This window comes from Cebus imitator, unplaced genomic scaffold (assembly GCF_001604975.1).
Source record: "Cebus imitator isolate Cc_AM_T3 unplaced genomic scaffold, Cebus_imitator-1.0 Scaffold113, whole genome shotgun sequence".
Classification (NCBI taxonomy): domain Eukaryota; kingdom Metazoa; phylum Chordata; class Mammalia; order Primates; family Cebidae; genus Cebus; species Cebus imitator.
This window is the reverse complement of record NW_016107428.1, coordinates 1,289,630-1,304,958: the sequence shown is the minus strand read 5'-3', so window position 1 is coordinate 1,304,958 and position 15,329 is coordinate 1,289,630. Positions and strand designations below refer to the sequence as shown.

General features: G+C 34.1%; 1 protein-coding gene across 2 annotated transcripts in view; it reads left to right on the top strand.

Annotated features, from left to right (window-relative positions):
- The window catches only part of ANO3 (anoctamin 3), a 281,024-nt gene that overhangs the window by 192,044 nt on the left and 73,651 nt on the right, over positions 1–15,329 (top strand). For both annotated transcript variants that reach the window (XM_017538733.2, XM_037742087.1), the window contains 3 exons: positions 2,434–2,568; positions 8,317–8,413; positions 14,808–14,868. In XM_017538733.2, the coding sequence (XP_017394222.1) occupies positions 2,434–2,568; positions 8,317–8,413; positions 14,808–14,868 (293 nt within the window). The remainder of the gene's footprint in view (positions 1–2,433; positions 2,569–8,316; positions 8,414–14,807; positions 14,869–15,329) is intronic.

Here is a 15,329-nt window from a genome sequence, read left to right as displayed (position 1 = left end):
ATATATACAATTTTCTGTTGACAAAAAATAAATACTTGTGTTACCAAAATTGAGATGGTGATGAGGCAAATATGGATATTCAACTATTTATGTGTAGAATTTTCTACAAGGCCCACTTTTCTACAACAAGCAGATTGTCTTAAAATTTGTGGCTACTTATTTTGAGTAAGTTGTTCTTAAAACCACCCACTTTTGAGGACATGATTCTCTTACTGTGTTGCTTTCTATCTGTAGTGAGAGAAAGAGGGTTTTCAGGGTTGGATTTCTTTATATTCTTTGGTTATGGATGATGGAGAGCCATAGGCACAACCTGTATTGTCTCATACTGAATAAAGTTGTTTTTCAGTAGTAGATGAAAAGTCAGATACAGGCAATTTCTTTTTTTTAATATAAATAACCATTTCTGGACATGTGTCTATGGTTTTTCCCATTTTAAAAATAAATTTAAACATTTTGTAGCTAAGGCCTATTTTAGTTTCAGTCTGTTTTTCCATGAAAAATATTTGAAGCTAAAAAGAGCACATATTCAAAATCATCAGCTACAAAACTTGCTTAGCAAAATTCTTGTATGGCAATTTGAAAAAATATTTCACAATAGGCATTGAAGGCATTTGTATTTAAAAACAATATCACCAAAGGAAACAATTCAAAAAGCATAGATTTCCACATTGTTTTGTTTTACAATAGAAATTATTTCAGCAGCAGAATTCTATCATTGAGTGAAATATGACACAGGGCACAAATATTAAAAAAAAAAAACAGATTAAAAGAGAGTAGCTATGGTTGAAGTATGATGAGAAGTTACAGCAATAGCAGCCCCCTCTTCCTCCCTCTTCCTCCTTGCTCTGTTTGGAACACAGGAATCATAGAATGTTGTGAGTACCAGTGGTCCAAGGCAAGGACATTTTTCTTTAGCCTCTTTTACTTGTCACCAGCTCCTTTCTTCTGACACAGATCTGAAAACTATTTTTACTTAGGTGACTATACTGCACCAAATAATATTGTTGTTTCTATTAACCTTCAAGAATGTGTAATTTAAAATACCATTATTGATATCAGTATGATATAGATAATACTGTCTATATAAGCTCAATTGTCTGTGCAGGCTTCTGTCATCATAATTATAAAGGTACTCTATTGTGTTAGTAACGTGCTAAAAACTTTGCTCTACCCCACAGAGGAACATTTGTTCAAGAGAACAAAATGGTTTTTCAATACCTGTTAATGTAATGAGTTTCCATTTCAAAGTAGAATATTATTATTGTATAAGAAATTAATGTTCTAATGATCTGTGTTTCCTAGGAAAGATAAATAAAATGGAAAAAAAATGGAGAAATGTAGGATTATTCCAGGCCTGCACCCAGTGGAATGTGCAAAGGATTTAATTGGCACAATACAGAGAATGAAGCGGAAAGAGAATAGTTTGCAGAAAGAGAAGCCTTGTTAAGGAAATATGACAAGAGAATTTTCTTCTTAGCAAGAATCACTGCTCAGTACAGTATTTCCAAATGAACTTTAAAGTGCCAATCTTTATTGAAGGAACAAAACTGTGTGTGTTAATTAACAATCTTTAGAAGATGGAGACCAAACAGTAGTAAAGAAGTCAGGAAATTGTCATTTTTACCAGGCCTTTAATATCAGCAGTAGGTTAAGTGAAGAAGGAGCTATTGAGTAGTTATTAGAGCTGCCTTATTCCTCTGCCATTTCAATTTAAATAATATTCATCAGCTAGAGGGGAGTAAAATTCATTAACTCTCTTAGCGTCCTTCAGTACTTCCTGTGACAGGTATTAGTGAAGCAACACATAGGTCAACCTTTTAGCGGCTTAAAATCGTATAGGGAGGAAAATGAATGGAAGCATGCCTGGTAATTGTCATACATTTTTGTAAGTTTAGGGACAGCATTAACCAGGGTAGATATTGTGTGCTTTGGAAACTGCAGAGTTGAACTTTGTTGAGGAAGGTGTGGCATAATGGTGCACATTGTGTCTAGCATAAGGGTGTGTGGTTAAGGTGCAGATGGAGATGAAAATCTAAACTGCACCCAGAGGGAAGAGCTTTTTCTAATTTGCGTGAAAGCTATGTAGTTTAGGGCAGCTCTGTGATGTGAACAATGAGAAGGGATGCCAGCAGGAAGATGGAGAAAAGCAAGAATTGGGTTATATAAAGGCTTCTGAGCCATATTAAGAAGTATGATGTATACATAAATACATGTGACAGAATTGCCCCTATAATGAAAATGTTTAAAAATAAACACTATTACCATTATTGGATTCATTAACAAGCAGGAGTATTAGATACTCTAGGTGGAGCTGAGGAGGAACTGAGTGTAGCCTCAAGTTTCCATCTGAAATTCTGACTAGGTGTGGCATCAATGTTTGTAATATTGCTTATGTTGCCTTAACTCAGTCTAAGAATTTGCTTTCTCATGCAGGCTATACTTTGGTGAGAAGATTGGACTATACTTTGCTTGGCTGGGATGGTATACCGGAATGCTGATTCCTGCAGCAATTGTTGGCTTGTGTGTTTTCTTCTATGGATTATTTACAATGAATAAAAGTCAAGTGAGGTAAGCTATTAAGCGATCTATTAAAAATGTTTGGCCTGTCTTCTGAGTGGCCAAATTTTAATGATAATGCTGACTATAAAAAACAAATGGTTGATGATACTGTAATTTAATTTATTTGCTGTTTCTGTTTTTTTTTGTTGCTGTTGTTAGGAAGGGAACACTATTATAAAAGGTTATTTTTATGCTTTTATGTGCAGCCTCCCTTGGGTAAGTTCCAAGACTGTTTATGTCAAATTTCTCTTTCCAGTATATACCACATAATAATTCAAAAATGTGATAGTTGTGTGCAGTTTACATTTGTATAGCATTTGTTAATCTAGAATGCCCTCTCAATATATTCATCTAAATCATTATAATAGCTATAATATATAATTTACAATTTCAATTTGTAATTTACCAAGGCCTTCCAAATACATTGTTTCATCTGCTGTAACCTTCACTACCACCCTTAGAGATGCACAGTCCTTTTTGCACGTGAGGGATACTTCAAGATGTCTAAACAAAACTATTATACAACATAAATCTTGCTCTCAGCAGCCTCTTGTACTATCCTGAGTTCATGACAGAACATAACACACTTTCTACTTTATTATTACTCTCTGGAGGAATAACCATTTATAAATTGTATTTAGCATCCACTTAAGATATAGAGATAGCAGTGAAATTGGATTTAACAAAAGTTAAACATGTATCAAAATGGTGATGCCTCTGTTAAAGTGACTTAAGATTTGGAAATAGGAATAATACATTATTATTTAGCAAGGGCAAAAGTCATCCTAGCATTAAATAATCCTAACATCAAGTTCTATTTAATATATCACAAGCATATTATCAACTTTAATTTTATATGATCAAATTCAAAATATGAAAAATATCTCTCCTCTTTCTTTCAAAACTGAACACTTTCTTCTCTTTTGGTCCATCTTTTAACCGTGACCTTGCTACTGGTTGCTAAACATGACAGTTAACGCTAAAGTTATATTCTTCATGAGATCATAGAAATTAATTTCGCTGAATTTTCATTAACAAATATGTATATGTATGTATGTGTATAACAATTTTACTTTAAAACAAAGCACCTTTATTGTCCTAGAATTAAATCCTATTCAATAACCAAGTTGCTTGATTTGATATCTCAAGCTCCCCTTATTCTTCATGAATGTTAATGATAAATATCATAAAAACAAAGAAACACCTACTGCCCAAACCCATTTGACCTAGTCATGGGTTTATTTCAGAGTTTTGCAAACTCACTACCATCTTGCAAAGCACCATCTTCCTGAACTAAATTCTGCCCACTGGACACATCCATTGTCCTTTTGGGCATTTCCCTGTATCCTGTTGTATCAGTAACATCTAGAGCTCAGAAGAAAGGTTGTGGCTTAGAGTTACAATGAATTGGAAAAAAGTAAACACACTTTTAATATAAATTTTAAAATATGTAAAATGATTCTTCAACAGCTACTGTTCAAATTGGTTCTGTGGAGAACATATTAACAACATTTCAGCATATGATGTAGACTTCCCCCCTCCGCCACTACAAAGCTGAAAATGAACAAAGAGGAATGAAGGGAATAGATTTGCTGTTTCTATTGATTTATATACCAATGGAGTAAATTAGGCTTTTTTTTTTTTTGTATGAGATAATTATTCTTTAACCTTTAGTACAAGGAGTGTTTTAAAAAGCATTAGCAAACTCTTTTCTTCAGTGCTTTATGGTATTATATTACTCCCACTTCCGTCACACTATAATTAAGATCCTGTCAGACTTTCTATTCTAAACCAAGATAAGCAGCACTGAATATCTTGACTGAAAATTTGGGGACTTAAATTTTCCATTCAAGGTGTCAGACATGGTTGAGTTGTAGGTGCTATCATGGTGGGTGAGGGAAGGAAAGCAAGCTTCTATTTTGTGTTGACTTATGTTAGTACAATTTTATTAAGCTCTTTTTTGCTTGTTGCAGGGTAGAAAAATGTTCCAAAGCTGCAAATGTGGCTCTATCAATTATGTTTCTACCAGCTGTGTTAAATTAAGGTTATGTTTCTTAATTGCCCTGCACTTCATCATAGAAGTAACTAACAATCAAGTTTTAGATGACTGTATATACATACATGTATATATTTACATGTATACACTGGTCTTACATAGTGAAATGTGGCCATGTCTATGCCTGGGAAAAATACAGGAATTTGAAAATAAACAGACAAGTACATGCGGCCTGTTTTTCCCTGGGTTTCAGGAACCAGGAAACAGCTGAAACCCTAACTCCCTGGCCTATTCTTGCCTCTTCAGCATCAGAACTCACCAATAAATTAATGTGGTTTTCAATATTGACCAAATTTTTAAAAGTCATTGCTTCTTGGAGGTTTCCCAAGCCTTCTCTTGACACTATCCTTAGTAATAAGAGTTTCTTCCATTTATGAAGTACCTGAATGTGTAAAGTACATTGTAAAAATGTTAAATCTAATATCCCAGTTAGATATCACCATTTAAAGATGAAGAAATTGATCCTTTTAAAAAAAAGTTATTTGATCAGGAGACTGTATCTAGTAAGTATTCAGCTAAGTTTCAAACCTATTTCTGTTTTTAAAATTATCAATAATAATAATTTTATAATTAATATATAATTACAGAACTAAATTAATCATTGTTTTATTAATTTAGATTTAATTATAAATGGATTATTAATAAATATTTATTAGCAATGAGAACACAATGTGAGATCTACTTCCTTAATAAATTTTTAAGTGCACAAGACAGTATTATTGACCACAGGCACAATATCGTACAGCAGTTCTCTGGAATTTATTATTCTTATGTAACTAAAATTTTTGATCCATTTCACCCTCCATTCCTCCCTCCCCCTAACCAATGGCAACCACCATTTTACTCTGGTTTTTATGAGTTCAACTATTTTATATACCTCGTATAAATTGAATCATTCAATATTGGTTCTTCTGTGACTGGCTTAATTCAGTCAGCATAATTTCTTCCAGGTTTATCCATGTTATCACATATGGCAGGATTTCCTTCTTTTCTGAGACCAAATAATATTCCATTGTACATATATACCACATTTTCTTTCTTCATTCATCAATCAATAAACATTTAGGTTGTTTCCGTATCTTGGATATTTTTAATAGTTCTGACATAAATGTGGGAGTGCAGACAGCTCTTCCAGATCATGATTTCATTTCTTTTGGTTATGTATTCAGAAGTGGGATTGCTGAATCATGTGGAAATTCTATTTTTGATTTTTGAGAAACCTCCCTACTGTTTTTCATAACAGCGGACCATTTTATATTTCTACCAGCAGTATACAGGATTGCAATTTCCCCACATTCTCACCAATACTCATTTTTCGTTTTTAGGTATAGTAGCAATCCTAACAGGTGTGAGGTGATATTTTATTGTAGTGTTGATTTGCATTTCTCTGATGATTATTTCTGATTTTAAAAGCAATGATTTATCCATAATGCCCTACTGCTTTTCCTTACACCTAGTTTCACACTTTCCCCAAAAAATGTGTACCACGAAGCACATATGTTATTTTCCATTCTTTGTCATGTTCGCTCAATTATAAGGAAGCATCAGGACCCTCAAATGAGTGGGTCCAGACATCCACCCCCATATCGAAAAATTTTTCGCTACTTTTATCCTTAATTGGTAGCAATGATTGTTTCTTTGAAATTGCACTTGATGTGTATATTTAGCAATAAATAAATACAAAACAAAAGAAAGCTACAATTTGAGTGGTTGTTCAGATAACACTGCAAAAGAAATTAAGAAACTCTCGTGTTGGGCACTGTCCCTCCCTCTAGTGGTTAAGTAAAGTCAAAGAAACTTGTGATACTCTTAAGTACCTTATTTTAGACTAACAATTGTCAAAAATTGTTTGATGTTTTTTTGTATATCATGTATTGAGTTGAGCTTTGTGTAACCTTCAGAAAATTAATATAATGATTCCAGCAGTAAAATTAGGACCCAGTCTAATGATGGAAATTCTAGACTTGGTGCTTGAATAAATCTGGGCTTTTGATTTATCCCATTTGGAAATTGAGAAAGATTATGTCACATAAGCCAACTTCAGCACCCTTTTGGTGTAAGATTCTAGTGCAGGACAAATTGTATCATTTGTGAAACAATAAATTTTTTAAAAAGCTCATTTCAATTAATTTTTTAAGAAATATGTTATAGTTCTTATTCCTACAAATTAATAGTATTGATATGAGGAGACATATTCTTCTCTTTCTTGTTGTTTTTTAAAATGTATATTTTACCTGCTTTCTCCTACTTTATATAGACATCCTGATTACTAGTAAGATAAGTATGAAAGTAGAAGTATAGACCCATTCCATCATGATGATCAGTAATAAATTATTACTTGATAGAAAAGTTCCCTTAAAATACGACACAAACTTTATCTCTCGTTTAGATATAATTAATGAAGAACTGGATGTACAATCAGAAAAACCTAAGCTGGGGGTTCCTGAAGTGTCTCTTGCTAGCTCTATAATCTTGAACAAGTTCCTTAAATTGAACATTGTTACTCTCCTTTTACTGGAGATTATTGCCATTACCTGAGATTGGAGTAAAGACTAAACAATTTGACAGACATGAATTATCTTTCCCCACTGTAAAGCATTTTGTTACTATGGGATATCATTACTTACTCTTGATCCCCTCTTTGGCTTGAGATTATATACATCTTACACTTGAAATACACACTGAAATGCACATGCATTATTTGTGTGTTTTGGTTTTTTTTGGTCTTTTTCAAAGACAAACGTGTAAAAACAACAAATCTTGCTGTAAACATTGCCAGTTGAACTTGTGTTGAGTTGAATTTCCAGACACATTTTCTAAAGCCTTTAAATTCCTTTCAACATTTCCAGAGAAGATTTAGTTTAAGACAGTTAACTCAGGGAATACTAAATGAGAAAGGGCCATTTATGAGAATAAAGGGCTCAAAACATTCTTAAAATAAGTTGCTGAGACCTGTGAGTCTATGAGGCTTTTCAGAAATTGTTATTGATGTGTTAGTGCTGTCACAAAGTCACCTAGAATGTATTCTGAGAGGTTTTTTAAAGGCAGTGGACATAAAACTGAAGAGACGTGTCGTAGAGTTACACTCTAATGAACATATTTACATAAATATAAACTACGGCATGTCATTGTGACAGTGTATGTCAAGGCACTGCAAAAGGCCCCCCAAAACAAACAAACATAAAAAAACAATTATTTTAATCTGCAATGAACATTCTGCACCAACAATGTGTAGTGCAGTGGGTGTTATAAATTGTGTGGTCACTAGACTTGAGAAATCCAAATAGGTTTGATTCCAGCTCAGCCACTTCCAAGCCTGTGAGTTTGGCTAAAACTTCATTGGTATACCTCACAAAATTATCCTGAGGCTATGAAATCATGTATAAAAGAGTCATTGTAGACAAAGTTTCACCAGTATCACCCAAATGTAAAATATGGCCTGTTATCATTACAATATCTTGACAGCATTTTCTAAAATAAAAGAAGCAAACCAAAACTTTTGCATCACAAATATTCTCAAGTGTTTGAGTTGGAGTCACACCACAGTCTAAAACTTCTTCCTTACTTGCCCACTACTCCCCAGTCTTCTCATTTCTTCTTTTCCTCCCTGCCTTGCTGCTTCCAACAGGATTTGCTGTCAGGACTAAGTGAATTCCTAGTCATAGTTTCATCCTCTGTTTTTATTTTCTTTTTTTCTCAAGCCAAGAAATTTGTAAAGCCACTGAAGTCTTTATGTGCCCTCTCTGTGACAAAAACTGCTCCCTGCAGAGACTCAACGACAGCTGTATCTATGCCAAGGTGAGTGTGGGCCTTTGCATTCTCCTTCCTGAGCTGTGTACTAAGAACCGGGCAGTAAGAAGTCCTCCAGCCAATAGCTTTTCACCAAAGTTGTGTTCTCAAGAGTGTCAATGATCATAAGTGCCATTGACTACTGAATAAAATGTCAGTCCGTTGCAATTACAAAGCAAGGATACTTTTATTTGAACATTTTGGTCATCCTTTGTTTTTATAACTGATTTTTGCCTCTGTAGATAAACATAAACTTGCACTTGTAATTGTATGTAGATTCTTTTTAGGAAACAAACGGTTACTTCTATTGCTACTTACTAAGTTTGTATGTTACATAAAAACTTATGAAGTTAAAATTCTTCTATTGGTAAAGAGAAAATGAAATAACATACCAAAAATTCCCAAATTGCTGCCTATTAGAATTACCTGGAGGGTTTTTAAAACCCCTGAATTTCAGGCCAAACCTAGGGCAATTAAATCAGAATCTTTGGTATTGGAACATAGATATTGGTATATTTCAAAATTTTCTGGGTAATTTCAATGTCCATCCAAGTTTAAGAAACACTGAATTCTACATTTGTATTTTTCTTTATAAAACAGTTCGTAAAAAATATGTCATGAAGTATAGTTAACATGTAATGAAATGTACCTATTTGAAGTGTATGAATTGATACATTTTGTTATACATGTGCACCTGTGAAACCATTAGCATAATCAAAATAATGAACATGTCATCTCCAAAAGTTTCCTCACATCCTTTTAAATCCTTGCCTCCCTGACCTTCCCCTGTACTCTAGCAGCCAACTGCTTTGTGTCATTATAGATAAATTTGTATTTTCTAGATTCTTTTGTAAATTGAATCATGTATGTATGTATATTTTTCTGGCTTCTTTCACACAGCGTATTTGTTTTGAAATTCATTCATGCTGTAGCATTTATCAATAGATCATTCATTTTTATTGCTGAATATTTCATAATATCTGTAACGTGTTTGTTTATTCTCTTACCTATTAATAAAATTTTGGATTGTTTCAAACTGTTGCTGATTTTAAACAAATTTGATATTAACATTCATGTACAAGTTTTTATATGGACAAATGCTATCATTTCTCTTGGGTAAATACCTAGGAGTAGACTGGTTGGATCATCTGATAGGTATGTGATTAGCCTTTTAAAACTCTGCTAAGCAAAACTTTTCCTATGTGTTGATACCATTTACATACCCACCCATCGTGTATGAGAATTCCAATTTTCTGTGTAGTCACTGAGACTCAGTGTGGTCAATCTTTATAAATTTTAACAAATTATAATCCTCTTTCTATGTACTATACCCAAGTCACTGTGAAAAATGAGGGTTCCCAGTGGCTGGAGGGAAAAGGCAGTATTCCTGACTCCTGTCCTCTTAAGTGGTGCTTTCCTTGACAGATAGTTTCCTTGCATACATGTTCATTGAGTACTGCCTAGGTTGTTCTTCTCTACACCCTGGGAATTCTTTAAGGTAGTAATCTGAGAAGTAATAACGTGCACGTTGTTTGTTTCCAGTCTCTCAGGGATCATTGCCCATTGGTGCCTGATATTTACCATTTTTTAATGTGTTGTTTCATACATTTTGTGCATTTTGGGGGTGTTTCCAGAATAGAGATAAAATCAGTATCTTTTACTCCATTTTTTCCAGAAGTGAAAGTCTCAATACAATTAATTTTGACAAGGCTGGGCGCAAAATCCAAAGCCACTCAATGTCCTTACTGCAAGAACATAACTTATAAAGTTAGTTTCTGAATTATTTATCTTGAATGAAGCACATGTGAAAAGTCTGTTTTGTTTATAATTTGATTTCAAAATAAATGTTTAGTTTTAATTCTTTTAAATGTTCCATAAAGATGATAGGGACTTAGAAACATGGTTATCTTGTTTGGAGGCTGCATTTTCTCATCATTTTTGCAAGAACCAAGTGTGTTAAGAAATATTAGATATATATGCACATGTCCTTCTCCTAGCCTATGTGTTTTAGGCATATAACAGCCTTAGGAATGCCAAAAAATCCAGATATATGTTAACTTCTTCTTCTTTCACTTGGACATATCTAATAACACACATTGGCATTATTTTTACACTGAAGACAAGAAATAATCACATATGGCAGAGTGATAACGTGAGGAAACCGTCCAAGGAAACACCACATCTAAGGTGCTTTTGTCATCATGCGGTAAATACATCTCTTCTTTTCTCAACAGAGAAAGGTACATTTAAGGACAGGGATGACTCACAAAGAATTCACTTAATAACTTATGTAAGGAAGGTGAAAAAGTTAGCTTGCAAAGGAGACTATTGCCTTATAGAAGAATACAAGAAATACAGTCCACTAGGATGAAATGTCTTTTAGTTTTTCCTCTGGCTAAGACAAAATGTAGCTACTTGTTTTATACCTTAAAAATAAGACTGCCTCTTCCCTTATTGGTTGGAACTCAACATTCTCTTTTAATATAAATTTTCATGTTTAAATATGTAATACTTTGTTGATGGATAAAATGAGCTATAAGGGAGCAGATTTTTGCCAAAGGAACAAGCCAACCAATTTAGGATCATCTAGAAACAAAATCACCTAGACACATAATTTAGGGAGCTCTCAATTCAGTTTCTTATGGAATCTGTCACTGCTTGTGACAAGAGGAAATTAAATTTTCTGTACTATATTGAAAAGGACATGTATGTACATGTAATCATTCCCTTTATAGTTTCAGTGATGTGTTTGTATGGAAAATAACTGGTCTTATGATAAAAATTAATCTTTAAGTACATTAATGTTTCCTTTCATGACTATTTTTATTTTAGTACTTAAAAGTATTGGAATTAGGAATTTTTGCAATTAAATAATTTAGTGATATTTGCACACATTTAAATGCACTGACACTACACTTTCAAACCCTATGATGCTAGGAATTCTCTTTTAAGGTGAAATAATTAAAGATCCTACATTGTTTTTCATATAATTGAAAAATGACTCAACCCCTTAAAGTTAAAGCTTATTCATAATAATTTTATTTTAAAAAATTTGTTTAACAAACATTTACTCAATACCCAGTATGAACCTCAGACTGCATACTGATTTGAGGTTACAACAGAAGTAGGAGAGAAGCTGTTCCTTTCAAAAAAACTTCATCAAAGAGTCTGCATAAGACTGTACATCAGATCATCTAGAACATTTGTTAAAAAGCAGATTCCTGGGCTCCACATCCTGAAATTTAGAATCTATTGGTCAAGGATAAGGCCTACAACTCTCCATGATAACAAGCTCCTCCAGTGACTCTGATTTCTAGGACCGCATTTTAAAAAGATGTGGAGAATAGGCTAATCAAGACTTCATTTTTTATCTAGCTTCTGCCCAGATTCAGCAAATAAAATGGTTATTCAGGTTTTACCATGCCCAAGAGTTAAGGAATGAGGGTGTGAAAGGGAGTGACCTCCAGCCTCAATTGTGACTCCCTGCCCTCCAAATCTCCAGTAATAGCCCTGCATGCAGGGTTGAATCTGCCAAGGTGGCACCTTGTTCTCCTATCCTGGAGGGACTTTAGTAGGATATAAGTGGCATTTTTTAGAGCCTTATGTTTTTCTGAACCTATCAGGCAATTTTAGACCAAGACCCAGCAGCTATCATGGAGAAAACGTAGACTTTCTGCTTCCAACCTAATAAGAAATAGATCTCCTTAAACAGTACCCACATTTATTGATTTGTAGCGACATTCAGCTCTTCAAGAGAAATCAGGTGTCAAAGAAAATGGACAGTTTGTACTTAAATCAAGCTTTGAGGCTAAGTTTGCTACCTTCTTTATATATTATGCCTAGTCACATGAACAATGTTGAACAAAATGCCTGCCATGGGTCCCTCTATTCATAAAAACAAGCTGTTTTTCTAATAAAAATAATTTAATGTATTATATGTGTAATTATATATGTAGGACAAGATTCTTTCTACTTTTAGAAAAATCTGGTATGCTGCTTATGGAATTTTCTCAATATTTCATCTGGAATTTCTTCAAAATATAAATATATTTTCTCAATATTTCAATGGAGTTTCTTCAGTGTTCTTGTCCTATTAAACAGGGGGCCACTTCTCACTTAATTCTCCTGTCAGTCACCCATGATCTAACCTTGAGCCATTCACAGTAAGCTTGGCTCTTCCTTCACTTTTTCCCATTTTCATCCAGCAGCTCATATGTCAGCACCCTAAATAAAGCCCTTAACACCTCAAGCTATAACCATATACCTCTAGTTGTTCTTGTTGTCTCTATGATTTTCCATATCATAACACATCCCATGTGTAATAGCTTGATAAATCTAACATATGATTATACAATGTCGCACTCTTCCTTCGAGCAAGCTTCTAAGTCTTCTCTAATGCTCCTTCTATCTTTATCTCCCATTAGATGTATGTAATCCCATATTACAAGAATATTACATGTATTCCAACTTTATCTTATTAAGGTGTTTCTAAAATGTTAATGTTTAAATGTATTGACTTAAAATGCCTGAAAGATTTGTAAGCAAACTTAGCAAGGAAAAAAAAAGAGAGAAGCATTTTTTTTTTTTTTTTTTTTTTTTTTTTTTTTTTTGAGACAGAGTTTCACTCTTGTTACCCAGGCTGGAGTGCAATGGCGCGATCTCGGCTCACCACAACCTCCGCCTCCTGGGTTCAGGCAATTCTCCTGCCTCAGCTTCCTGAGTAGCTGGGATTACAGGCACGCGCCACCATGCCCAGCTAATGTTTTGTATTTTTAGTAGAGACGGGGTTTCACCATGTTGACCAGGATGGTCTCGATCTCTTGACCTCGTGATCCACCCGCCTCGGCCTCCCAAAGTGCTGGGATTACAGGTTTGAGCCACCGCGCCCGGCTGAGAGAAGCATTTTAAAGGAAAATACTACACAAACTATGACAAGTTCATGCAACAAATTGTTATTAACGGTGGCTTTTTATTTGCCACTTTTCTAAAAGAGCAGGGTAGAGGCATTATTTCTTGGTGATCTTTAAATCCCCATGTGTAAAGTCTCTGTTCTAACACTCTAAGAGGCTATTTCCTGTATGATGTTGGTTTACAAAGGAAAACAGACAGCTGTGCAGCTGTTCAGCAGCCTCAGGTGTCTCTGTGGGACATCTTGAGAAAAAAAAAACTATTGATTCCCTGCTGGGTATAATTTTATGAGCTTTGTGGGAGAATTTCTTTATGATCCTTTTCTCTCCTATGTGTACACTGATGCATGTTTTGAAAACCAAATTTTTATGCTATTTTTTAGAAATACTAAGCCTTAACCAACATAAAATTTCAGAGCCATATGGGATATTTTGCACCTATCCACCAGCCTTCAAAGGGAGCACATCTTTCTATGTTGATATTATCAATAATGCCACATTATAGAAAAATACGTTTTATGATGACTTGCTTTACATATATTTTGCAGTTTGTTCCAGATGTAACAACTGAAATATATATTACTATTGTTTTAATGCTGCCATTGAGCGCCCTCTGGACTTCAGATTGGGCAAGGAGAACACCATTCCATTCCAACTTTCCTTATAACTGTTCTTTAGCTCATAATTGTCCTCACCCTCCTGTGAGGACCAGTTCTCTATTTTTACTGTAGTTTCTATGAATTTTTGTGCTGGCCAAACTTTTTTTGCCTTCAGTGTATTAATTTAATTTCTCTCACTAACTTACGTATATACTGAGGGTATTATGCAAATGCAAACAAGCAAAGATATATTGAACTAATACTTGATTAAAATCAAACAACACTTACCAGCCTTAAAATTGTATTCAATAACATTATAAAACTATGCCTCCTTCTTTAGGAAGTTTCAGTTAATATCTGATTAAAAAGCACTTGGTTTCATAAGTGTCCAGTGATTTATGAAACTTTTAAAACAAATTAAGATAGGATTGATTACATCTTATAGCCACTATTGGACCCATCCTACATTTTGAAAGACATGAGAGAATAGGGTAAGCTATTCAACTTCCCTACTTCTAGAAGTTTTGCTAACAGGAATTGTAACTACGAATGCCTCACCTGAAAACTAGTTTCACACAACTTTCATTGTAGTTTGGCAATCCATGATGTACAAATACTTCCACAGGGCGGTAGAATCATTTATAATTGGAAACAAAGGTGGGTTATAAAGCGAATCAAGAGAGGAGAAAAGAAGGCTAATGTTTCTTCACCCCTCCCCATGAGAAAAATCACGTGAAATAGTTGCAGGACCCATGAAAGGATTTCATATATAATATTTCCATACTATAAAATAATACGATCCTGTGTGGGGAAAAAAATCATAGTACCTGAGTGCAAACAGTATTCACTGGATTATTTTATCAATTTACATGACTGATATTTCTGTTTTCTATTCAGGTGACATATTTGTTTGATAATGGTGGGACAGTCTTCTTTGCTATTTTTATGGCAATATGGGGTAAGTACATTCTTCATTACTTTCTAGCCCTTATTTTCTGAAGCTGTTTCTGTGTTTCTGTGCGTGTGCACACGCGCACACGCACACACACACACACACACACACACACACAATGAATCAATTCAACATTAAAGCCTCTAGGTTGGTACTTGCTTTGTTTGCCCTCTCCATACATTCACTTCTTTGGGAATTTAACTCTTGATCTCATCCTCTAATCTCTAAAACCTAGACTTTCCTACATCAAGGAACATATTTTTCCTACCAAAGTTAGGTGTTAATTAAAAACAAACTGAAACATACTAGTCTCCAAATTAAGGTTATATTATGGCTTGTGAAAGTAATACTCAGCAAAAAGTTGTGTGTTTGATACTTCCATTCATCTTTTTTTAACCTTATGCTTCGTACATTTAGAGATGCAGAATCTATTCCATATATGATTGAACAATAATGTATAATATATA